The following is a 26715-nucleotide window of genomic DNA, read 5'->3' as shown; positions in this document are numbered from 1 at the left end:
TGCACATCCAACTTTTCTTAACTGCATCTTTTGATTCAAAAATATACCAATAACTTAAGATCTGAGAGTTATTCTAATCCTGTTATACCCCTGGTAATGAAAACCATCTCAATGGTATCATTTCATTCAGCCCAGGGTTACTTTCATAACAAGAAATATATAGATATAGAGTCAAATGTTTTTAGGACTCTTATTTGTTTTTATCAGCTGTAGCACTGTAATATGCAGGCATTAGTAATGTACTATTGCCATGAATCATATATCCATTTTCTAGCTGCTTCTTCCAATTTGGGACCAGGGAGGAGATGGAGCCCATCCTGGCATGCAACGGGCACAAGGCAGGGTACACACAGGGTACTTGAACACACTCTCTCACACCAGAGCCAGTTTCCCCCAGAAGTCAATTCACCTACCAGTATGTCGTTAGACTGTGGGACGAAACCAGAGCACCCGGAGGAAACCCACAAAAATACAGGGAGAACATACAAACTCCACACTCCAAGGGTTGGAATTAAACGCAGAGCCCAAGCAGTAACGGTAACCACTGCACCATCATACTTCCAGTGGCTCAGTGGGTGGCAATATTCTGCATTCACAAATTTACCATGTGGCTACCTTGTGGTTCAGGAGGCTACACTGATGGGTACTACACTTCAGTCTGATGTAATCTATGTTTGACATTTGATTCTCTGGCTTTGGCATGGAAACTTTTGTTTCTTTGTCTGACTTTGTTTCCCTTTACCTGACTGGCCTGTCAGAGTCAGTTTATAGCTCAACTGTCAACTGTGAAGCCTAGATTACATATTGCACATATAATATAGTATAGTAGTATTCTGCCCGTTCGCGAAAATGTATGAGGACGGTGAATGCGACTCTTTCAAGGTCACTGCACACACCCACCCTGATGACAGCGAGACAAATTATTGCCATCATGACTGATTAAAAACAAACAAACAGGAAACTACAATAATCTAGATGCTGCTAGCTGAATGAGGCTTAGGTTAAGGTTGACTTGTTGAAAATGTCAAGAATATTTTAAGAAGAATATTTTAAAGGCGCTCATAAATGCTCTACTATATGTTATGTGATAAACATTTTTTATCTTGTAATTTAAAATGACTGTCAAAATTACTAAACATCCTCAAAGGATACAAATTTATCATGGGGAAGATGACGTGGAGATTGAACTGCTGGTTTCAGATACCAGAAAAACAAAGTTCAGGGGCATCAACAGTTCATCCTGGTTTACTGTATTTTGTTGTCTTTACAGATCCTGCCTACATGCATGTGGTATATGGTGTACATGTATAAGTGTACACACGAAACACTGCTCCATTTTTGAGTTTTCGCTTCGCTAAGATTGCGAGCGGCGTTATTTCCAAACGACGTTGTTACTATAATATTTCTCCTCTCAAATTAAAAGCGCAGAATCTGAACTCAAGTTCAACTTGAGCGAGAGAGGCGAGAGGTTTCGTGAAGCGTACAGCTTAGTGAGCACGTCCTGGCCACACGCGCCCGTGTCTGTCTCAGTGCCCCCGTCACAAGGTATTAGCAGACGAGACGCGACACACACATCGGCTCCTACACGGCCCTGCCTGTATTGACTTTGCAGGATGCTCGTTTTTTCTTTCAGACACGAATGAGCTAAAAAGGAAATTCTATATTTAGACCAGCAGAAGCATTTTTTTCCAATAACCGCAGTATTGCATACATGCACACATACAGTTCATTTTCATTTTCTGTACAATATGGTGAGCACTGGAAAAATTAATACATTCGTCATCCTTTCGAATGGGAAGTAGTCTGTGGGGCGATGATAGGTACAGAACAGGTACGTTGTTATTTGCAAGGTAACATGACTGAAAAATTAGGCATGATGTTGGCTTAATTATTCACTGTGAAAACATTAATTTATAGAAAGCTGATTGCAAAATCGGTATATGGTTAACAGGTCAACGCAATATATAAATACTTGCAGTTTATTTGGAGAAAATGTAGTGATACAAATGAATAAATAATTATTTGATTTTTCTCCCAAAATGTTTCTTCTCAATAAAACGAGTTGTGTGTGACATGAAATCGCAGTAGCCAACATGTAGAGGGCGCTGTTCTCACTGAATAACGTTTGAATGATTTTGAAAGAATACAGTCATTATGACGTCACAATGGCAAGGAGACGTGGCAAACAGACATTTAAATCCTCAGACAGCGACAGCCGAGCGCCCATTATTGCTCTTCATGCGCAGGCATTACGGGTGGAAGTCGATATTCCCCAGCTACACGCTTGCCAGTTTAGTCTCTCTAGTCCAGGATAACATCGGAAAGGGCGAAGATGGCTACGGCAGCGAATAATGGTTCAGTCGGTAAATGGGAAGTCGTAAAGAAAGGCAAGAAGCCGAACATTGCAGGAAAGAAACAACCTGATAAGAAATCGGCTGGAAGGAAAGCTCTGAGCGAGTCTAACATGCCCAAGATCGACCCAGCTCGTAAGTGAAGAGAGACAGTTCCTTTTTCTCCCTTAAGCGGAATTATCTGAAATGCCCATTGAATCGAGTTTTGCAGTCCCATTAGCTGTTTGCTGTGAAATGGCAGCATGATTTTGAACCGACTGGATGGTCCACACGTATTTAGTGTGGTACATCGTTGTGCTGCCGAGATTTATTTTAATTGTTTGGAGTTTAAACTTATTTTGCCCCCCAACTCATACATAGGCCCCGGGAATATTCATACCAAAAAAACATTGCATACAATGTTACTGGAGCGGTAATGGATCAAATTAATTTTGTACTACATGCCACTAACAGGGTCTAATGCATAAATAAATCCAATCGCATTAAAAATTAGTGTTTCGTACATTTTGAAGGGTGGCAGGGCAAATAACCCGGTTTGTCAAAAAACAATCGCAAAAAGCTGGGCGAGTTTTGTGTCTTTTTAAAATAGATAACTAAAGGGTGAAACCTCTTTTAGGAGTTAGAGGTTGGCTACTTCGTGTGGTTGGTACCAGATGTTCATTTTGAGGAAACGTCATGATAACCTGACCCGGTAATAATGAGCGCCTCCATGTTGAAAGCGGAGCTCATGATCTTATCCGGAGACGCCGCATGTTTCTCTGCGTTTTGCAGTTTGCTCGTCAGTCAGCTCAATAGCTGTATTACACTAATTACACTAATCGAGCAAGACATTGCGGGGGTGTAACATTCGCCGTAATGACTTTATGATCCGTTAGGAGGACGCAGATGTCAAATTCTTTCTCATGATGGAGGCTCGACGAAAAAAGAACATTAATTTATGTACCAATTAATTGAGCTATTGTTCGCCCAGAAGTGAGGCTTGTGTCCTGCAGCTGCTTCTGTGTGAAAACAGGTGATGACAACAGGTTACCTGTATAGAAATAAGTAAATTGCATTAAAATAGGTAGTGAGCAGAAAGATTTGTGATGCCTGAAATGTCTTCATGTAAATACACGTTTTACCGGCCTCCTGGGCTACAATTTAAATACAATTATTTTGTAATCCCTTTTCAGTGCACAAAAGACACTTCGTACAGGGAACAGATTTCAAAACACAAATCCTTAGAAGGTAATGAGGATTTAAGTGTTTTGAATACAGAATCCATACCGTCACTAATTGCCTCCGATAATGCTTTTCATCTGGTTTGTTTTGGGGGAGGATGATGTAGCAACTGGTTCCTTTATCATATAAAAAGAGCAGGGAAGCGGTATAGTTAATTTGCTTATACTGCAGAGCTTTGAGGACAACCCCTTTGGAAGTTTGCTTGCTTTGAATCTATGAGGTAGTGTAATGAGCACATTTTCATTCGCGGATCTATGCTTTTTGTTCAGTATCTGTTAAGAATTTATAAACAAATTTATAAACGTGGATTTCACACTAAGGAAAATGTGTCTCAGTGACACTGGCTATATTGTTTGCATTAGATTCAAAACATTTTTGTTCCCTCAAGCATATACAATAGAGAGTGGGGACAGTTGTTTGGAAGGGTTATACATGTTTAGGTTTTTTGAAGCATAACACTTAACTATGCAGCATTGTTTAATTTAGTGATGAAAAAAGTTAAAAGGAATTGTTTTCTGAATTGAAGAAGCTCATGGCAAGTAATGCTTATTTTAATTAGATTTATGGCTCTCTGCAATCTTTTAGTACCTTTATTTCTGAAAGTTTCTGGTTTGCTTTGTTACTGCATCTTTGAGTTGGAGCTCCTTTCTAATAATCTATTTTCTAACTGCTTTATCCCTTTCGGAGTGGCAGGGAAGCCAAAGTCTGTCCCGATGAACAACAGGCGCAAGGCAGGATACTTCCTGGATGGGACGCCAGTCCTTTGCAGGGCAGACAGACTCACACACACACATACCAGGGAGAATATTCATAGAAGCCATTTAACCTACCAGTATGTCTTTGGACTGGAGCACTTGGAGGGAAACTCTTGTGAACATGGGGAGCACATACAAGCTCCTCACAGATACTACTCTTTTCTAATAATAAAATATGCAAATTGCTATGGTTTCAAAAATGCAGTGACATCACTATTCTTGTGAAATGGATCTGGTAGCTGCAGCCGTATGAAATCCAGACGAAACTATTTCCTACATTTGATCCATTACATAGCAAAAAATGGAAGATGTCTGGTCACTTACTGTTCATGGGATATTCACACAGAAAATGTATGTTTCACTTTTAGTAGCAAGCCCCTTCCTTATTTAAACCCACAATATCCTGCAGTCCCAAAGAATACTTTTTTTTTGTCCTTTGTGAATGTGAGTGTTGTAGCGCCGTCGTTCTGGAAAAATCCAAAGGTGTAAACCACTTCATTGTTGCTCCAGACAGTAATGAGGCCTATTGCTTTAGGCCTAGACCAGATATTTTTGTGACCGTCTTGAATAGGTTCTACTTTGCCAAAACATGATGGTGAATGTTAATTAAAAGTGTCTGTCTTAAAACACAACACCATTTTCTTAACTTGACGGGCAACATTCACCATCATGTTTTGGCAAAGTAGAACCTATTCAAGAGGCTTCTCTGTTCTCGATGTCTCGAAAGATGAGCTGCTTTGTTGTATAAAAATGCATCTCTGTGTTGACAAGACTACAGATATTTATGACAGGAAAGTCTTTGCTTTACAGGTAGTTGTTGATGTCAGGGCTCTTTGTGGAACTGGGGATGTTTGTGCTGTTGTACAAAGACCTTTCATATACAGCTTCATTTCTACCCACAGGAAGTCTGTTCTGTGCTTCCTTCTTGCTTTGTCTGTAATGTTCTGTCTGCTCTTCTCAAAACACGTGGGAGGACTAAAAATGCAGTTTTTCAGATGTTAACATGAAATTGTGGAGCTGACAAATGCTGTATTGCATTTTTGTAACAGTTGTTCTCCAAAGGAAAGTAGCAGAAAGTAGCAGGACTGATTTCACTTGTGGTTTAAGATAATTATATAGGTGCTATATAAACCAGCTCATTATTTGTTTTATTTTTAAAAAGAAATATCAAGTTGTAGTTAAGAACCATGTTGCCAGCTAATAAAATATCTCTGTTGAATTACTTAAAACCACTAATAAGGCACAAGATAGGGTAGTAGTTCAGGTGGGTAGCTGTGTCAGCATGCGTAGGCTGCAAAGGAACAAGTAATAGGTTTATTCCATGCTGAAAAAAACCTGAAGAAGGCTCCATGGCCGAAACATTGTTCTCTTTCTTCTTTTTTTCAGCATGGAATAAACCTATTACTTGTTCCTTTACAAGATAGGGTAGACTGCTTTAGGGGTAACAACAGAAATACTGTCTTGTAATTAGTACACTAAGGGACAAATGGGTCACCTCAAGATGTGAGGAGTCTTTATCTTTCAAAACGTCATTCAGAGTTCCCTACAGGTGTGTTTCATACCCTCTGGCTCTTCATTCTCAGACTTGAAAGTCATAAAAGCTTAATAACTGCTGAGCTGAGCAGTGTATTGCAGTATAACTCAGTCTGCATAGCTTCTGGTAAATAAAATATCAGAATAGTGCACAGATAATTACAGAACCTGGCAGCTATGGCATGTACTGTAACTTTCTATGAATGTGATAAATGGTATGTTCTTATTTGTTAACCATCATTTTAAAAGCCTTTGGAAAAGATTACTTTGTATGTATTAGAAAGTCAATTTTTGTAATATTTGTGATTTATAAAATCAGCAACAGTTGAAGTAATGCATACCCTGTGGTAATATTGCTGGATTACTTTCTTATATAAAATGTGTCTTTAGAGGCTCTTTGTCAAGACTTTTAAAATTAATTAATTTTTTTATTAATTTGGAATGTTAGGTTTCAGAGAGTGTTCTCTTTTCACAATGGTGAAATTATATTTCCTGCTTATTGGCATTTGAAAGATTTGTACTGGACATTTTTTTTAATACCTAGAACGTTTTTTATTTCAAATCTGGCAGCAGCACTTGCTTTGGAATTCTTGCAACCATCTCTTGCGAAATGTGGCGCCTGCCTCCCCGGACGTGCTGTACTTAACGCGGCCCGTCCTGGGTGAGACTTGTGTAGTAATAACAGTTGCTGTTTTTCCGAATTTACTGCAGCCCCGCTGAAAATGTCCGAGACGATCTACGAGGGCTTTGAGCGACTGGGGAAGAAGCTGAATAAAGAGCAGGTCCCCCCAGTACCAGCGCCAGAGCCGCAGCAGAAGAAAGCCAGTTCGGGGAAACCGACAAAGAAATCCCCCGGGAATGACGGAGGACAGAAATCGGGGAAGTTTAAAACGCTGGAGGACGCTATGAAAGCGGTTAGTAGACCCTTTGTTAACGTGCAAGCTGCCTGTTGAATTGGAAATTGTTTTTTTATTTTTATTTTGTACAACACGATACGGAAAATCACTTGTGCTATGTCATTGAACCTGTTCTTTTCTTCCTCCTCTAGATCTTTGTTTCTTAAGTCTAAGTGCATAAGAATGACTTGAAAGTAATGACTGCTTTATAAAGGTGGTTTTGTTTTCCTTGCCTGCAGCAAAATGTTTTTATTGCTTAGTTTAGAGGAGAGACTCTACAGGCTACAGGCCAAGTAGTTTGGATCCATCAGCTCCTGCTGTCTTGATACTGTACAGTACGTGCTGGGCTGTGCATTATCAAATTTATAGCGGTGAAGAACTGTGATGGAACAGTGGCGTGGAGTTTTAATGCTTTTACCTCACAGCTCTTGGGTCCCGTGTTCAATTCTAGCCTGGGGCACTTTCTCTACAGATTTTACATATTCCTCCCCATCCCTGTGTGCTTCTGCCCTCATTTGGAAGATATGCTTCCTGAGCTAGTGGTTGTCTTGAAATTCTGTGTATCCTAATGAACTGGCTTTTCATCAGGATGCAGTCATTCCTTGGACCTTGTGCTTCAAGGACAGGAGGTAGCTTGCTAAGACCCTAGCCAGGAATTAGTGGCTTTCTGATAATGCGTGGTTGATTGTAAGAAGTGATTCTTCTTAGCCCTTTATCTGTTTTCATTATGTTTGTCATTTTGTCATTACGAATGTGCACAAAAGGAGCACAGTGTGGAGTCTGCTTTTGCTCTCCATGTTTGAGTGGGTTTCCATGTTACTCAGGGTCCCACCCATCTCTCAGAATCATTCTGGGAAGGTTGGTTTGGCTAATGAAAAGTATCCTTCTCAGGGCTCGAATCCCATCTAGTTCTCATGAGGAAAATCTGGGAATCTCAGCTCATTATTCGAGTGGCTCTCCTGCATCTTTTGTAGCCTTGATGCACTGGAATTTTAAAATTAATCAATTCAATTCAGTCCTGTCTGAATTGAATTTATTGCACTGTGAGGAGAGACTGTTCCTGGAGTTTTGTTTTTGATTCTGAGGTATGAAGCGCCTTAAGGCCAGTTAACTCACTTGTTGATTAATCAAATCATCTCAATGCTTATGTGATTTCTGTTTAATTGGTGCTCTTCGGTAAGCATGCCAATTTAATGTGTCTGCATCGCATTTAGAAGAAAATGTTTTCCCTTCTATGGTGCATCACCCAATTTTGATATCATTTCCACACAAAAATCAAACCTTTTGTGTTCTCTTATTTCCAGTAGAAGATATCCTAACATTATTTTTATGGTTTGAAGAAGTACTTTCACAGCTCAGGCTTGTCTGTACAAATGATCATCATTAGAAATGTATTAACCATTTTCTTTAAAATTCTTTTAAAAGCTCGTTCATACATGTGTTATTAGGTGCAGCCGTGAACTTTTAAGTATGCAGTTTCCATGTGTTGGGTGAATAAGTATGTTGTAGGAAGTGCAAGGAAAGAGGCTTTAAAGGGAAAATGGCTATTAAACAAGTTTCTTATTCTGCTGCCTTGTTTAGCATAAGCAGACTAATTGTGAAGGTTTAACATTTGGTTCTTTAGCTCACATTCTTTATTTTCATATCCTGTTTTCTGCAGTTTGATGTCGCAGAGCTCCAGCAGGAGCTAGAAAAGAGCCAGAACCTCTTCCCAGAAAACCCTTCTGTGTGGGTCAAGGACTTGGCCGGCTACCTCAATTACAAGCTGCAGGCCCCCGAGAGTGACCCCACACTCAGCAACCACCCCTATGGTCAGTCACTTGTCCATTACATTTCAATGAATGTCACAGCACCTCTATTAAAAAAATCATATTGAACTGTATTACAGTAAGTTTAGGCTACAGTAGTGGGGGGAAAAAATGCAAAAATTAATTTCCTTTGGCTTGTCCTGTTGTTTAAACAAGCAACCAACCAAGCAAAGAAAATCCAAATAATTAACTAAACATGCTAATTGCACAAAAGTTGTCCTCAGTCCCTCCTCGACTAGGTCCAGACAGGTTTCATTTCATCATCTCTTAATGATTTTAGAGTCTCTAGCTCTGTATGGTCTCTAAATCGTTCCCTCCAGATGGAGTTCTGTAGGAAGCTCATGGCTCCTGGCTTTCTGGCCCTGAAGGAATTGGCTCAGTATGTTTCCATTATCCAGCTGGATGCCAATAGTATTGAGTTCTGAATCGGCACCCTAGTGACTGCCAGCATTAAGCATTCGTGAGAGGAGTGAGGAAGTTGGGGACAGGAGGATTTTTGTGGTTTTAAAGCAGTGAAACATTAAGGGGGAAACACGTGATACCAAGTCCTGTCCTCTTAAGAAAAACATGGCTGGATGAATAGGAAAGGTGGTTTTCACAGCTGGTTGGAGATGGGGAAGATTGGCCCCTGGGACATCATTTAAGAAGGGTTTTTAAAAAGAGGAGGCCATTTGGCTACCTATCAACATCTGTAGTTCTCTTATCTTTAGTGAGATACTTTACATAAAACTGGGAAGGAACCCAGGAACCTGAAATACAAGAAATTCCTGAAAAACAAATGTTTTGTTACTTTGGGCGAAAAGGCTATTTTGTAAATAACCTTATCCTTATTATAAATAATAATATCAGTATAGGGACTTGGCAGTGAGATTATACTCTGAATGGACTTGAGGTAGTTTTGACATCAGTGATTCCCATTAGTCTTTTAACCTTTATAATTGTTTTTTTTTTCCCTGGATAGATTACCCTTATAGCTTGGCAAGCAAAGAGCTGAAACATGTCATTAAGGTCTTACTGGGAAAGTGCTCTGATTCACTGCAGGACTTCTTTGATCACTGCATCTACACTATGTTGCGGGAGATGGACAGGTCATCAGGTGAGCACAGCCTTATTGAAGTTGCATTGTTAAAGTATTATTACAAACTGTAGGGAGCAGTCAAGGACAAAATCAAACTAGGTCAAAACAAAGATTTATTAATAAACAGCACCTGTAAACCAGTTTATCTTTAACTCGTACTTCCAAGTCTTTTTAGAGGCCTACATTCTACAGACCCATTATTCTAGTCTTTTAACCCGAAAACACTATTCACTTAACAGACCAAAAATGCAGTGTTCAATGGCTGTTGAGTAATTGAATGGTTTATCATGAAGTTAATCAGTATAAACCACCAGAAAACCCCCTTTACCATTCATGTTTGCTTGCCTCTTAGCAGCTAGGCAAACACCTGTAGCTGTGCTCATTGTTTTAGGTTTTCGGAGTAAGGGTTTGGGTAGTGTAACCAGGATGTGATCAGCAAAAACATTTTCCCCTCCTTTTGTTACTTAAGTTACTATCACCATTGTACTGTACTGTTCATCTAGTCTTCCCCATATATCTTCCCTGCTCTTGAACGGCATAAAGACCCATCAGTCTCCCAAGATATTCTCAAACTGAGGACTTGTAGTTGCGTTGCATTTCTAAAATGTGTGCCAAAGTTTGTGTCAGCAGGAGCCCACAGTCCCACAGATGAGACTACTTGGCACAATCCCTGTAGCACCTGGCTACTTTTGAATAATCAGTAGGGTCCTTTGGTCGGTTAACTGATGTAACTGATCCTCCAGGTTGTAAAATTTGACATCAGGAGGGTTTTGCCTGGAAATATTGGTTCAAGTACTGCAACTACAGTATATCGGTTTGTCTCACATGAAGAATAATGGACAGAAATACCACAAGCTTTCTCTGAAACTTTTTAATTCTAGCACCCATTTTGTTAATGTAGGGAAAGAGATAGCAGGCAAGGCAGCCTTGGTTTCTCCTTGCTCTTTATTTCTGACTTGTATGTGCACTGACGTTAAATACCTTGTGTCTTTACAGGTGAACCGCTGCATGGCTACAGAGTGTGCATTCAAGCCATAATGCTGGACAAACCCAAAATTGCAACTTTAAATTTGCCTGATGTGAGTACTGGCAAGGGTTGCTACTCTATTTTCTGAGCAAGGAAGGAAAGAATAAATAAAATACTTTAAGTATTTTAGTGTTTAGTCTGGATGGCTTTCGCCTATACATTTTATTTGGGAGTGTTACACTGCTATAGTTCTCAACAATGGTATGTAATGCAGAAACAATTACGTCTCTACACGAACCCGGTTATTTTATCGGTGGGCTTTATAGCATCTTGTATCTGCTCATGTAATAACTTAGATCTGAAGTTCATCCTTGTTCTTATTCATTTTTCCAGTGATGGCAACAAAGGTGTTGAATCAAACTCTGATTCTCCATATGGTCAGATCCCACAATGGGTCTGTCAGATCTAGGCACCTGAAGACAGGTTTTGCAATTTAATATTTTATATCCATTACCTTTGTATATACAATCATTCCTCTTTAACATGCAGTGCAAGCCTAATGTATCACTAATTCAAATTAGTTTTATTATTATATAAAGTAAGAAACTGGAATCACACCTTATGCTCTCAAGCCATTGAAATGTTCTCAGATTTACATTGCAGCTAGTATCCGTATGGTTTTAAATATGTCATGTAATGGCGATGAACAAGTCTCGTTTTTACTTGTTTGTGTCGGTCATTGAAAGCAGTCTTCCCCTCCTTCTTGCTTCTTGCAGCATTTGGAGCTGTTACGATCCCACCAGAACAGACCAGTGAAGTGCCTCGCTATCATGTGGGCTTTGGGGCAGTGCGGCTTCACAGACCTTACTGAAGGACTCAAAGGTAAGTGGCGTCTTCTCCTTCCTCTCCTCAAGGACAAGGGAATAAAGTTCTACTAGGTGATGAATCTGTGCAAAATTCAAGGTGCACCTAACGCCCGGCATAAAAAAAGGACTTTCATCTTGCACTGCTGTTCAAGTCACAGGATCTGATATTTAGAAGGTGACAAAAGGGAGTTTTACTGGTGTTTTCCTTTACCACACTGAAAAAAAACATTTTAAGGTCCTTTAAAGAGGCTATAAAGCGGAATGTAGACATATAGTGTATACATAACATATCTATAAATATGAAGTTATTTTATTTTAGCCTCCAAAACCCAAGCAGATAAATTTAAAGCTGCCTTGACAGCTGCAGGTTTCTCTCTGTTTGTGAGAATCAATGCCATTTGGTGAAAGGTCACGGTCTGCTTAGCAAAGCAGGTAAAAGTTCATTGTATTCAAAAGCCTTTCATTGCTCAGAGTCGAACCTCATTGTTGTTGGCTCTCTAATCTGGTTACTCAAGATTTTTAAAGTGAATTGTTTCACAGCTTCAGGGGGGTTGAACTATATATATTCTCTCACATAACAGCTCCAACATTCAATATTCATTCTCCAACAAACAGCTTTGGCTATTTTCTAGTCATTCTGAGTCTGCCTCACTTTAGAAGTATGAACTTAAAAACATTATAACCAAGAAGTGGCCCTAATTGATTGATACCCTTTTTTTACAGCTTTGCACTGTTTGAATGTTCAACTCCCTCACACAAAGGATCCCTCTCTGTCATTTTAAATCTAAGCACAATTTCAGATATAGAACAAAGTAATGAAATTCTATAATCCGTTTAATAGTTTGTTTATAATCCATCTTCCCAGACTCAATGGACATTAGCTGTATACGGAGAAAAAAAAAGTTTAGAGGCCAAGCAGGTTTAATGCTGTGAATTGGTAGATTTTATTTTTAAACAAGTTTCCTCCAGTAAGGACATAGTGTAAGAACCTGTTTATGAAGTAATTGCTCGGTAACTCACTATGTTTTAGAATAGGGTAACTTGTTTCAAAATACCAGACATGCTGCCTGCAATCTGAGTTCTACAGTATGTATTGTGATTGTGTTTTCTGCCTCTCTTCCCCTCAGTGTGGCTTGGCATCATGCTTCCAGTTCTTGGTGTTAAAGCACTTTCATCTTTTGCTATTGGTTACCTGGAAAGACTTCTAATGTGAGCACTTTTTTATCATGTACTTTAACGTTGTTGGAATTGGATCAAGGCTTTTGCATTGAAATTGAAATGGCGAAAATAACATTTCAACTTTTCTAATAAGAGCAAGAGTAGTAAGCTTTCTTTTCCTCTTTGTCAGAGGTTGCAAATATAATTATCTGAGCATGTTGGATGCTAGGTTTCAATTCTAGCAGTTTGTTAGTACTTTAAAGTAAATACAAAGTTCATGTAGATTTTTAAGGAGTATTTTTGCTTTAAAGTAATATGAACTATAGTCTAAAATGCTTGGATCATATCTGTTGCTGTGTTTCACAATACTGTATGTTGAAATCTAAAATTATTCTTCCAATCTTTTTTTTTAGGTTGCATGCCAACTTAACCAAAGGCTTTGGAATAATGGGACCAAAAGAATTTTTCCCTCTGCTGGATTTTGCCTTTATGCCCAAAAATGCACTGATACCCAGGTAATAGAGGGAAGGAGGAAAAATAATTTTCTGTACCAGATGTTCAGTGAAACATACCCACAGATTAATAACCATTGAGCTGGTGTCTGGTCCTTATGACCATCTACCATGGTAAATTTATTATAGAGTGTTTGCACATTTATAGTTGAATTTATAGTTAGCTGAATCTAAGCAGGTGTGAGCACACATAAAACCATGGTCATTAAAAATCCCAGGGAGTTTTTCGAAGAGTAGGGGTGTAGCCCAGGCATCCTGGCCAAATTTCCCATTGCCCCTTACCAATCACGGCCTCCTAATAATCCCCATCTATGAATTGGTTTCATTACTTCATTACATCCAGGTGAATGCTGCACATTGGAGGAGGGGAGTCCCCATTACCTGTAAAGCGCTTTGAGTGGAGTGTCCAGAAAAGCGCTATATAAGTGTAAGCAATTATTATTGATGCACTGTAGTAAACTTGCATTCCCACTTTCAAGTGTAGTAAAGCATAGTGACACCAGAGGAAACCACAGTAAACCATGGTAAGTGTACCAATCATTTTGGTAAGTTTACCATGATGTGTTACCAATGTGGCAGTAGTCTAGTTAGAAGTCAGTCTTCTGGAACAAATGCTGGACAAGCAAACTCACTTGGAGCTATGTTTTCGTTCCTAATGTTATGTATGAATCCATCCTTCTGAGTGTTGTGCCTCTTAAGTGATCCACATTCTACTGTTTAAGTACGAGATTTGTTAACTTATGACAAATAGTTATTATACATAGGTTTTGCTCATTCTACAAGAAAAATACTGATGTCATCTTTTAAGTAATTTAGATTTAGAATCATCACCTTTCTAGCTTGTTGAGGAATAGCCAAGTGTTTTTTCACATCTTGGCTCTGAGTGACAAAGCCCATGACTGCACATGGGAAAATGAGGATGTGTTTGTAGGCCACCTCCTCTGTCCTGCACACCTTTGAGTCTATTACCACATCACTATATGCTGACTGGAGGTGAGGCATGTCCCTTACTGATCGCACCTGGGAGGCTGCAGTGGTCCCTGCATCACTGAGAGCCCTGATTGACCAACTGTCCTCTCTCTGTGGTGATCAGCCAGTTGTGTACCTCTGCATAGGGATGCCAATACCAAGATGCAGTCAACTAGTGATATGACCAGGCTTGAACCTGCAGCACAGAGCTGACCTTGCAGTCTCTAGTTTAGCCAATCAGGAGGCCCCAGTATTCTTTACTTAAACTACTGTAAATCTTTTTGCTGTTCTTTTTATACCTTTTAATATCATATTCTAACTTGATGACTTTATAGTATTACTTAAATATCGGAATCCTACACATTCACTACTTGTTTTAAGCAACCAGTTGGAGAGAGAAGAAATGCTGATTTGACCATTCGTAAAGTGGATATTTTCCATGTCAGTCTACAGGACCAGCTACGACGCCTGTACCCAAGGTTGAAAGTTCTAGCCTATGGAGCCAAACCAGAGTGTACCTTACACACCTACTTCCCATCCTTCCTCTCCAGGGCTACCCCTCACTGCCCTGAAGACATGAAAAAAGAGGTAAGTCACTGAACCCGCTTTCTTTTCTGATGAAGTATTTGTGGTTTGTGAACCCTTTTTCAAAGTCTCGTCTTTGCGGAGAAGATAGTCAGGAAGTGGGAACAGCGTGTCATTTAGATTCCTGATATCTATTTGACATTCACTGTCGGCAAGTAAGACAGTTCTCAAAAACTGGGAATCTTGACATATTTTGTTGAAGGTCAATCTTGACAAAAAAAAGTCCAGTGCTGCATTCAATAAAGTTCTTTTTTTAGCTCCTGAAGAGTCTCACAGAGTGTTTATCACTGGATCCTCAGAGCCTCAGTGTCTGGAGGCAGTTGTACACAAAGCATCTTTCACAATCTAGGTAAGGAATCTTTCTCTAAACTTAAGCTAGGCTTCTGTTTAAGCATGTATGTTTTTAGAAGAATAAAGCCTGTGGATTTTGCATCTTGATTTAAATGTTTTTAGAATCCATCAATTCATTTTATATAATTAAATGGATTCAAAGAGGAATGCCTGTCCATCACAGCATACATACAGGCACACACTCACGCCAGGGCCAGTTTTCTCAGAAGTTATTTTATCTGCCAGTACGTCTTTGAACTGTGGGAAGAATTCGGAGCAAAAATCAATGTGATCATGGGGAGAACATGCAGACCCCTCACAGACAGCACCCCAAATTCAGAATTGAACAAAGGGTCCCAGCACTGATAGGCAACAATGCTAATCACTGCTCCACTGTGCCTCCCTGTTTTTAGAATCCTATTGGTTAATTGATCATGCATGGTGGACCACAATGCACTTGAGTGACTGTTAGAAAGGGTTCTGCAACCCCACTTGTTTCCTTTCCTGAGGGATTCTCCTGATGTGACACTATTACAGCAGGGCAGTGCATGTCTTCATGCTGCTATTGTTACAATGCCTTTCTTGCAAAATAATATTTGTACTGTTAAATTGTGCATACCCTACTCACTAGACATGAACCCTGTTGAGCATACTAGTCCCAAATTAAGGTCACCACCGGTGAGCACACATGTCCTTATCCATCTGCTGCCTGTTGCAATGCATGTGTTGCTTTTATTGCTACCATCTGTGGTGACTCATGCTACTAGCCTCTGACTTTCACTGTTGACGCCAGGAAACTTTGTGAAGTGGTTGCGGTAAGGTGATGCGTTTCTTATGATGCTCAGTGTACATCCACAAACTGTAAAGGAATGAATCTGTTTATCTCTTTCAGAAAAGGAATTGCAAAACAAATTTATGGTTGACTTAAATGTTTTAGTTGTGTAACTGCCTTGTGATTTGTCTGAAGTGTATGCATGTGACATTTTAATAAAAGGCCATGGTGCATATTTAGGCGTGTTTGTCAATATTAGTTTGTCACTTTCCTGCATCCACACAAAGATAACTTTATCCCCAAGTACAACTAATTGTGTGTTATAGTATTCTGTTTTCAAGGAATAGTGTGGAGAGATTTTTCATTACTGTTAGTGTCCTAATCTAGCAAAATGGCCCTAGGGGTTGGGTTGGGTTTTTGTGGCACAACAAAGTCATGTGGCTGTTTATCATCCCTTAAATAAAGGACATCAAACACAAAGGAGGGAAAAAATTCCTTACCTCCTCCCCAAAAATTTAATTTTCTGTGAAATGGAGTAGCCAAAGCTCCATAGCATTAGGTTCTAGATATTCTATTTGTGTAATGAATGCTTCATGCTGTTGACTAATTCAGCTTTTTTTCCCCCCCCGTTTGTCAGCCTTCTACTGAATAATCTGCTTCAGTCTTGGAATACTTTACCGCCAAAAGTAAGTCAGATTCACTACATATAGAACTACATGAGCTGATGCATAGAGGTAGCAGCTCATCTGTGTACATGTCAGAAATCCAAAGGTTTGAGCAATGGTGTGACAACGATAGCCTAATTCTGAATGTTAAAAAAACAAAAGCAATAGTTTTTGATCCCAGAGCAGTTGGTGATCACTCACAGGTAGTAATCCACAACGAATTTATCACTCAGGTTGATTCATATAAGTACTTAGGTGTACACGTAGACAGTAACCTGTGCTGGACTACTCATATTGAGAGAGTTTGCTCCAAAATTCAGCAGCGCTTATATTTCCTGCGAAGACTAAGTGTTTGGGGTTCGACAGGAAGTAATGCTACTCTTTTACCGTGCTGTAATTGAGAGCATTATCGATACGGTATTTCAGTGTGGTTTAGTAATCTATCAGTTCATTTAAAATCTCAAGTTACCCACCTCATCCAGACAGCTTTGAAGGTCATGGGAGTGAAACACCATCCCTCCTTGCAGACAATCTTTGAAAAATCCATAATCAAATAGGCAAGAAAAATTATATCGGATCCTTCCCACATCCTCAACTCTGAATATCAACCTATTCCTTCTGGCAAACGTTTTAGGGATCCCAAACGTAAGTCAGATACAAATTTTCCTTTGTTCTACTATCCATTAAAGCTTTCAACGCAAATGTCAAGGATAAACATAATTTTGGCTCTTACAACCCACTTGAGTGCAATATGTTTTGTGATGTGTTATAAATGTTACATGTTATGTGTTATACTGTACATGTGCAATAGAGTGATGTACAATGTTTTTCTTATTTTTTGTAATAATGTGCAATGTTTTTCTTTTCTTCTTTATTCTTGTTTGCATTCTATTTAAATGTACAGGAGTGCTGTGTGTCCATAAAAAATTTCCCTCGGGGGACAATAAAATCTTATCTTGTTTCAAAATGGCAACATTTCACAGTAGAAGAATCTCAAACACTGCAGCTGTGTACATTGTCCTTTCAGCAAAGGGTTTAAGTTACGATTTTTCCTCTGTAGTGTCTGCAGCGGTGTAGTTCATTTTTAAACTGACACACCCCACTCCCTTTCTCTTCCACTTTCCATCGAAAACGGCATACCCCCATTGTATACATTATCTTTGTAAATAACAGATCTCTGAGACTCTTCTTTTTTCTACTGGCTTCTTGATTGACAGACATGCCTAGAGTTTTTTTGTTTTGTTTGAGGGTTTTCCCCACTTTAATATTTTACCTGCCTTTTTGTAAAGATACCCTTAGGACATGTGGTACAGAGTGTGGCATGGCCTGCTTAATGTAAAATAAGCCCTCCTGTGGCTGTTCCTGGGAGTGCACTTTTAATTGAGCTCTGGGTAGTGTTTCACCCAAGCAGGCAGCTTTCTACTGGAAAATTCCACACTACAAGAAAAATAGCAGTGAACACTGATATTACAAATTACAAACTTAAAATAAAGCTATCCTTTTTTTCCCCATCTGATTCTAGCTGTTGAGTGATATAGCCCTTTAATGACTTTTATTCAATTAATTTATGCACGTTGCTGATACATTTTATGTGATATCACATAATCTAAAATATTTTATAAGTGGGAGAAGTAAAAGTACACTAGAGATTCTGAATTGATCCTTGAGTAGAAACTTGAAGGTTTAAGGTAGAAGATATGAACTATTCTAGAAACAAAAGGTTTTCCTCAGAATACAAGGCATTTCTTTACCTTAAGTGTAGTGGGTGTATGGAACAAGTTTCCCAGCTGATACCTTGTCTTTCTTCAAGAAGCAGCTTTGTAAGATTCTCAAATCAATTACCTACTATTTAAAAACCCAGATGGGCTGAATGGTTGCCTCTCATTTGTTCTTAAGATTTTGTCCTTTTATTCTAAAGCAAAAGTAATAAAAAATGAAAGTACAATCCTTTTCAGCACTTTCCATTTTTTTCTTTTTATTTTGTTTAGACTTTGCAAAACTCTCAGAGCAGAGAATTTGCTTTTACCAAATTTTAATTTCATAGCTCTGAATACATGCATTTCAATCTGTTTTTGCGTTTGCTGACATGTGACTTCTCTTGCCTTGAAGTCTTTAGTTTGAGCTTTCATATCTTGATAAAATACCAAGTTGGAAACAATGGTATGTATTGTTTTATCCTGTAACTTCACAAAATGGGACACCATCAGAAGGGTGTGAACACTTTTGCAAGGCACTATAGCTGTGGCAGAAGCGGAGTTTCTCTTTGACAGTCAGATTGCATTTCTGAAAAAACAAAATCCTTATTTGCTCATGGTGTGTGAATCCCTTAAAAATAGGCTTAAAGTGCTAAAAACAGAACAGGACAGGAGCACTGTGCTTTGTTGAGCTCCAGTTCCCTAGAAAGCAGTGAAATGCACAGTGCCCAGTGATTGTTTTTCAACATGGCATAGATCTGCACTGTCAAGGTTTCAAGGAGGAGCCATCACTTCTGTGACATGCTGCACTGAGCCCTGGTATTATGTGTGAGGTTTTATGCGCTGGGTGTGTGAATGTAAGATTAGCTCCTAATACAGACTTGAGGTCAAGGTCTTGTTCTCTGTCCATTAATACAGAATATAATAATACCATACATTTATTTTCAGATGAGAGTAGTGGGATGGGCTTGTTTACATTGCTGTATCAGGGTCCACTAAATTCTTGAATAATGGCAGATTCTGCATATTTCTGTAATTTCCCCAGAATACCCGATGTATTCCCGATTATCACAGTAATTTCGGGCCTTCATAGATATGGATTAGGAGCCTGTGGCTATTTTTCATAATTACACTACCTCTGCAGCATCATCATACTGCCTTTGACCTAAACATAATAAGTATGAGCTCAGTCATTATCCCAAAATATACATATCAATATAGGAGTGTGTATATAAATGTATATACTGCAATATAAACATTTTTTCTCCTGCCTTTTTTTTTTAAGTAGAGGGTAGGACGAGCCAATTATTTTCCCATTAATGCAATTCTGTCTTGTTTTTCAGCTTCAGAAATCTCTTCAGGAAACCGTGCAGTCTTTCAAGGTGACCAATGACGAAATGAGGACATCTGCAAATTCACAAGATTTGAAAGACTGCAGTTCTCTGTGCAATGTAAGAATACCTGCATCTCCTCTTTCCAGGGCTCTGGCTCCATAGTCTTCATAGCCGCTATGCACTGAGGTGAGCCGTTAGTGGCCTTCTTTGCATTGCACGAGTCAGGCTCTCTTTGGGCTCCATGACTGTGACAACACACCTTCTCTTGCCATCTCTGATTTGTGATCTCTGTGGCATAAACTGTCCTTTAAATTTACTACTTGAAAGTATTTTTTACCCGTCTTCGCCTGAGTGACTACCTTCCCAGAACTAAACTAAACAGACCTTTGCCTTCGTAAACATCTTGAATTTTCATTATTCTTTCTGGACGTTCCAGACATAAATTCCCTTTGTCAAAATCACCGTCTGCAGACGGCACCTAGTTCTGAAACGGCAGTATTCTTTTGAAAGTTATCGGAATTGAAGGGAATTCAGCATTTACACTCACTTTGCGGCCTTTTAAATGTGTGGCGAAGTCAGTGCTTAGTCTCCATCTAAAGACTTGGCGGACATTTTCCCTCTGCTCCACTCAGCGCCTGCAGCTGAAAATGAAGGGTCATGGTTTTCCTTGGTCTCGCCTGCTTCTGGCCCTGGTGGTGTTTGCGTCTGGTTTCGTCGTCCACGACGTGAGATCACACGGCTCTTTCAAAGGCAAGTCCTTTTTCTTTCCTTTGAATTCAAAAGACTCTGCTAGTGGTTTCAGTGTAGTGGGGTGGCACCCACGATTTATTAGACTTGACTTGGTTGGCTAAATCTCTACAAATAGTTTAGAACAAGATTGAATTAAAAATGCAACCTTAGTATTTTAATATTTGTATTTTTTTTTATTGAACTGCTATTTTGTCAGTGCTGTCTGTGGTCTGTAACAGCAATCAAGGCATCCTTTTTTGTCCCTTTTTTTTTAAGTGGAGGGTAGAATATTTGTTTGCATGTTTTGCGGAATAAGTGCCGTCTTTTAGCTTCACAAATCTCTTCAGAAAGCTGAACGTGATGTGCCACTCTGCCCGGCACAGAGGAAAAAAAAGTACATTTATGCCTGCAAATGGGTGCTTTGGCTTAACGTCCGAGTCCCAGAATTATTTCAAATTCAAATAGAGAGCACTGCTGTCACCTTGGTTTTAAGCAGTTTCTACAGTGTCTGACTTTTTCAGCAGGCTTTGAACCATTCTGCCCCAGACTAGTCAGTCCTCTACATTGATGGATTTTCATCCTTGAGATTATTTCCATTGAAAACTTCATTCTCGAGACATAGACGCAAACTAACTCATGAAGAGTGGTATAGCAATAGCAATGACTTTTTCTTGGAAAATGAGTTTCTGTAATTTATTTTCAGGCATACTGCAGAATGATCTTAACTCGGTCTAGTTAAAATGCATTGTGCCTTCAAGGCCATATATTCCATAACATTCTGACCTCAACTGTAGTTCACAGAACCATTTTTACCTGTAAATAATAAGCTATTCAATCTCATTATGGTTATTGCCTTTGTAAAAGTGTACAATAGGATCCTTACGCTTTAAAAAGAGATTGTGTTGTGTATGTTCTTACCTTTTGACATTTTAAATTCCAGCCTCTTCCTGTGCACATGTCCTGCAGCAGTCAGGAATGATGTCAGTGTCTGAGCAGGCCTGGAGTAAGATCTCTCATTATTCTCAGGAGGGATACAGGTTAGTAGCAAAGCTACCTTACAAGGTGCTCAGAAATTCAGTGAAGGACACTGTAGGAGTTATTTGCTTAACCTGAAAATATATGCAGCTCTCATTTTTCTGGGTAATGGGTGGTGAGTAGAGACCTAGATAGAACAAAATCACAGACAAACTGAGAAATTATTGCTGATTAACTTATGTAATGGTTTTCACTCCTAATGATCCCAGAATGCATAGCTGGGGACTTGCTTCATCCTTCACTGAATTGTGACACCAACTTAAATGGCAGCTATTCTCTGCCAGCAGATCCACGATGCTGCAGATTAAGACAACTGTGAAATTGCTTTAGCAGTTAGGGCAGGCTGTATACGTGCAACATTGACTTTACCAAGGACACTGCAGGACCACAGTTTCGACTTATTTAGTGGACAGACTCTCCTATAGCACACAGTGTCTACAGTTACAATACTTGTTTTGGAAACTCTGGAGCAGAGGGAAGAGTGCCACCTACTGGTCTCTTTAGCATTTACCACTGTTAAACAGGTAAAACGGGTAAAAACATGATCGTATACATCAATTTTCTTTAACCTATATCTTTCATATCTTTAATATTTTTCTAGTTTCTCTGTCCGGTTTCATTTTAACCTGGTCTGTATGTTTTTTGGTCTGCGAAACACTTAAATACTGGAGAACTTATTTAAGAGTTAACCTCCTTTCTATACATAGGATAGTGCAGTGTCTGTTTTAAAGAAGAATGTGTAAACCACATTAACACAAATACAGTAATGTAGATATTAGTAGAAGTAAATTCCATAAAATGGAAGCTGAACTCTTATTTTTAAGTAATCCGACTGAAAGGACCCACACCAATTTCCTCAACATAATTAAACTACCCCCTGGTAAAGGGGTAGTTGACTGTACTTTGGTTCAGTTGTCATAGCCAGAACTTCAGCCAGAGAAAAAGTCTGTCTCCAAATCTGCTTCATATTTATTTTAGTGTCTGCTCACTAGCACTGAGTGAAGTTCCACAGTTGTGGCCTTAGATTGTGTGATTTTGTCCAGATGTTTTTTTCCCCCAAAGTTGATATAATGGACAGTCACATACATAGTGAGGGTAACAACAACCTAGAGCCCATCTTGGAAGTAAAGAGCTCAAGGCAGGGCTGTACCCTGGACAGGATGCAGCCATGGGAACGGAGGGACAATTTTGGGATGCCAGTTGATGTAGGCAGCATGCAGTTGAACCCAGGGCCTAATGCAAACAGTTTTTTTAATTCCTTCTCTGAAATGCCCCTGAATCGACTTTTTGTTTTCCATATTTAATCTACGGTATTTACAAAGTCTGTTCTATGCTTGTAACAATTAGTGCAAAGTCATCACCTCAGCCATGCAATACAAACAACTGAAATTTTCCCTCTGGCGTATTCCCACTAGAACAAATCTTCATTTCTGTATATGTGCATATTATGCATTTAACATATAAGCACTGTTAATTTATAGTGTTGAATTTGAAAGACCTCTGCAGGGTTCATATTGTGAATGAATAGCTCAGAGAAAGGTGGTCTGCCAGTCAGTTTTACATATTCCCACTGTTATCTTCCCTGTAAATAGTTTGTATATTTCAGTGTTTTTTCACATCTTGCAATAGACTTGTTCTGTGAGTGTCAGTGTGCCATTTTAATTCCAACATGGAATTTATTCTCTTCTTTTTGTAGTTGGGTGGAGACCAATGCACCACACTACTATTCTCAGGCAGTAACTACGCTGGGTCCTTTCCTGGAAGTTGCTTGGGAAAAGACAAAGACATCATCTGCCTTCATTGTAGAGCAGTGTTCCGTTCAGATCACGTGGATTCAAGAAAATGCTCCTAGGTTTATCGAATGGGTAAGATGGGAGTTTCAAGTTCAGTGTGGTTACCCTTACTCACTCAGCTAAGCTGAGCCCTGTGGTCTCAGCATCACTGGTCATGATCCTAGGCCACTGTCACTTGGATTCTTGGAAGCGATAATGCACAGTTGATCGAGCACTACAATACTGGGAAGGCATTAGTCAGTCAGGGTCTCCTCAGTTTTAAAGGAGAACTGCAGTGCTGTTTTTATATTTCTGGGTTAGAAAAAATCAGCATTGTGCATTTCAGAACACAATAAAAGAAAAATGTACACAGTAAAAAATTCCAGGTACACACAGCAGCGTGTTCTGTGATTCAGAACGAGGCAACAAAACTACCAGTGATAAGCTGTAGCCTTACTACATTGTAAAGAAACAGGCTTCTGAATACGTCTCTTTAAATCCAATAGAAATGTTGCTCACAACATGCAGATCACACCGGAAGATTTCTGCAGTGAAATGTCTGCTCCATGACCTGTGATGTACAGTATGAGCAAATAAGTAGATTGCATTTATTATTATAGTGACTACGAGTTTGCGACAACATGGTGACTTGCAGTGCTTTCATAAAGTTCACGCTCTTGTGCTTAATTTGAAATTCATCAAATATTTCTATAGCATCGATGAATATACAGTATCTTGTTCCTGAGATTTATGAACCAGTTTGAGAAATTGGGACTGCAGTTCCCCTTTAATTGAACCAGTGACCTCGAACATCTGCAAGCATTCACTGATGCTGGTGAGAAAGAGCTGACTGGAAAAAAGGCTCTGACTCTCCTGTATGCACTGTGGAGCTTGCAGCAGGTCATCAGATGGATGGTTTTGTCAAGTGGGCATTTTGATGGAGAATGTCTGCAGGCCCCCATGCTCCTTGTGCTGTCTCTATTCACGAGCCTTAAAAATATTGCAGCTCTAGATTGAGTAGTTGTAATAAAAATTGCAATACCAAATTTTCACAACAGGGTAACTCCTGCATAAATTACTTTCGAGAATTTTTGCAACTCCCAAAATACTCACTTCGAACAAATTCATGCCTTCTTTATGACAGGCATGCTGGTATGTGTGTTTTTGGATAGAAAATGTGTAAAAGGTGTTAGAATGTAGTATTTGGTATTACTGAGAAAAGGTAAGTTTTACTCACCTTTGGCATGCCACCTAGTGGCATGAGTTTTATAACTGTCACATCAGTAGTAATCAGCCTTAAAGAAGGGTAAACATTTTATATCTGAAGTAAAGGGTTACCAAAATTTTGGATCTGTAAAGTATCTGTTTCTTTGTACATTTTTTATACAATATTGACTTATGGGAAATCCTAAAAATCAAAAGAGTTAACCAAGATGCTCACTGATTTTAAGAAAATTTGTCTGTCATGATGTACAGTATAGTATTCTTTATCAAGTTTCTGTTTCCCATGCCGGCTATGTTTTTTGTCTTCCAAATCTAGCTCAGTGCCAACATCCCGGATAACGTATTTCAGTTCATTGAATATTTGAAGGAGTTGCTGTTATTCATCCATCAGAACTACCTACAGCCAGCTATGGTGTATGTGAAGACTTCATTGGAGCTTAGCTGGCAAAAGTTTGTAGAATCTTGCAAGTAAGATCTGTTTATTCCTTCCAAAGTGTTTTCATATATGCACCATGCAGAATTAATTGAACAGCATCAGTGATAAACTATATACAGATATTCACTGATGTGCTACACAACTGTCTAGCAGTTTCTGCGGTTACATGTTTTTTTAATCAATTATTCTAAAATCTAAAAAGCAATAGGAAATAAAAGATTTGCCATTTATTAATCATTGTTTTTTCTTTTTTTTTTTGCAGTGGGGAAGTTTCCATGCCCTGCATTCAAAACCATTTAATATCCATTTCTAATTCCACCTGGACTTATGTGCAGAACACAACTCTTGCTGTTAAAAACTGGGCATTTGCAATAATGTCAAGACAGTAAGAAGTGTCTGTGACCCTGAACCCCAGAGACTGAGTTCCTTTTGTCCTCCCCACCGGGAACAGAAACCACCAGTGCTTTTTAATGATTGCTCAGAGAAAGACTTTCCACTTAGGTGCAAACAAATACAAAGATTTTTGTCAAACCGCATGGAATTTTGTATCCGACTCATTTTGTACCTATGGTTTGGTCACTTTGAGGTATACATTTTTTTTAAGTGATATTCAGGATTTTAATTGTTGGGCAGTGTTATTTCGTGGAAAATTGCCAAACGGGGAAAGATGGATTTTAGTGGCTGGCTTTCCTTTGAAAAATGCATCAGCTTTGCCATTTATTATCTACACGGTTTCAGCTGACCATGTCTGATTACACATCTGGATAACAAAAGTTAAAGTAAAGGTTCAGTGAAAAACAACTACTTCTTAAGACCTCAAGTTAACACAGACTTAGTATTTTTTGGGGTAATTTTAGTTTGTGTTTAATTTCTATTGTTACATGAGAATGAATTTTAAAGCCTCTTGCAGGGCCGTTTTGGAAGGTGATATTAACTTAATTTAAACCCGATTAAAGTTCACTTCCTTAACTTTATTGTATATTTTTTTTAAATCTGTACCCAGAGTAAAGATGAGATATCAATGGGGAAAGGCACTGGACTGTTTTAATATTGTGATTACTACTGCTGCTTTCTGTAAAATATTTCAACATCAGGTCATTTTTAGTAGGGTAATTGCCCTAATTAATTGAAAAAAATCAAATATTTTAGCTCATCAGAAGCATACCAGAGACTAGCCAGCTAGTGCTATTGAAAATATTAAAAGTCAAGAGACATTTTAGAATGTTAAGTACTAAATTCTGCATTTATTTTTAGCATAAAGCTGATGTTTACAATTGAGTAATTATACATTTTTTTTAATCTTGCCTTACCATCCCTAAACTGAAAAAACAATTTTTAAAAGTATCTGGTCTGTGTTTATGTGCAAATTCTTAACACTATTCACGTATTATTAGGTCTTTGATAGTGTTTTGATATAACAGTGCTGTTCCTGATTACTACTGTCTTGTCAGTTGAGAAAATAAGTCTTACACCTGAAGTATATCTTCAGCGGAGCAGAATAAGATGTTTACAGAGTGAAGGCTATGAAAGTACAGTTGTAATTATGCTTTCACTTAACCTTGTAAGCTTTGTCTTGGGCTCTCCATAAAGTAGAATGGCATAGAATGACCAAAATCAAGTTTTGTTTATGCTCAGTGCAGAAACTGAGGTTTGATACCACAGCTGTCTGTATCCTCAAAGTAGTTGGGTTTCTATTCCATGTACAGAATTTTTTTTTTAAATGAAAGAGTCTCATGCAGTACTTCACTTGAGAATCTTGTGTGTGTGCGTGTTGAAATAAAGTCTATCTGATCTACCTTTTAACTGCAGATAATCACTCACTTCCACAAAATGATGAATATCTTGGGTATCCAGTGTTTTATTCTTACCTTATCATATAAGAAGATGGCTGTAAGATCTACGGTTGTGTTCACTGTAGTAAACCACAGAATAAGAAGCACTTCACATCCAGTGATCCTTGACACATTAAGAAAAAGACTGTATTCAGTCATCCAGTATTTCATCCTATTTTGTGGTCTTATTACC

The 26715-nt window shown here is 38.8% G+C and overlaps 1 protein-coding gene across 2 annotated transcripts; it reads left to right on the top strand.

The window, feature by feature from the left end:
• Window positions 1-1600: 1600 nt before the first annotated feature.
• Window positions 1601-26493, top strand: tmem214 (transmembrane protein 214). Of its 2 annotated transcripts, none has more exons than XM_088625409.1 (17): window positions 1601-1831; window positions 6572-6774; window positions 8417-8567; window positions 9526-9660; window positions 10639-10721; window positions 11386-11491; window positions 12603-12684; window positions 13047-13148; window positions 14561-14702; window positions 14957-15048; window positions 16439-16487; window positions 19504-19611; window positions 20127-20244; window positions 21164-21260; window positions 22955-23123; window positions 24571-24722; window positions 24953-26493. In XM_088625409.1, exons 1-17 carry the CDS (start codon window positions 1792-1794, stop codon window positions 25077-25079), a joined length of 1956 nt encoding a protein of 651 aa, XP_088481535.1. In that variant the 5' UTR covers window positions 1601-1791; the 3' UTR covers window positions 25080-26493. The 2 variants fall into 2 exon arrangements, with proteins under 2 accessions (XP_088481535.1, XP_088481534.1); XM_088625408.1 differs by lacking the exon at window positions 1601-1831 and adding an exon at window positions 2175-2486.
• Window positions 26494-26715: the final 222 nt, after the last annotated feature.

The sequence above is a fragment of the Lepisosteus platostomus genome, chromosome 3 (genome assembly GCF_059453375.1).
Source record: "Lepisosteus platostomus isolate fLepPlt1 chromosome 3, fLepPlt1.hap1, whole genome shotgun sequence".
Taxonomy (NCBI): domain Eukaryota; kingdom Metazoa; phylum Chordata; class Actinopteri; order Semionotiformes; family Lepisosteidae; genus Lepisosteus; species Lepisosteus platostomus.
This window is presented reverse-complemented; position numbering and strand designations above follow the sequence as displayed.

What these genes read in the sequence shown, in the direction of transcription:
- tmem214 (XM_088625408.1), top strand. Translation starts at nt 2,333, where the DNA reads ATGGCTACGGCAGCGAATAATGGTTCAGTCGGTAAATGGGAAGTCGTA. An exon ending in TACCTGGAAAGACTTCTAAT is followed by an intron (nt 12,685 to 13,046) that starts GTGAGCACTTTT and finishes CTTTTTTTTTAG; the next exon opens with GTTGCATGCCAACTTAACCA. An exon ending in AAAAATGCACTGATACCCAG is followed by an intron (nt 13,149 to 14,560) that starts GTAATAGAGGGA and finishes TTTCCATGTCAG; the next exon opens with TCTACAGGACCAGCTACGAC.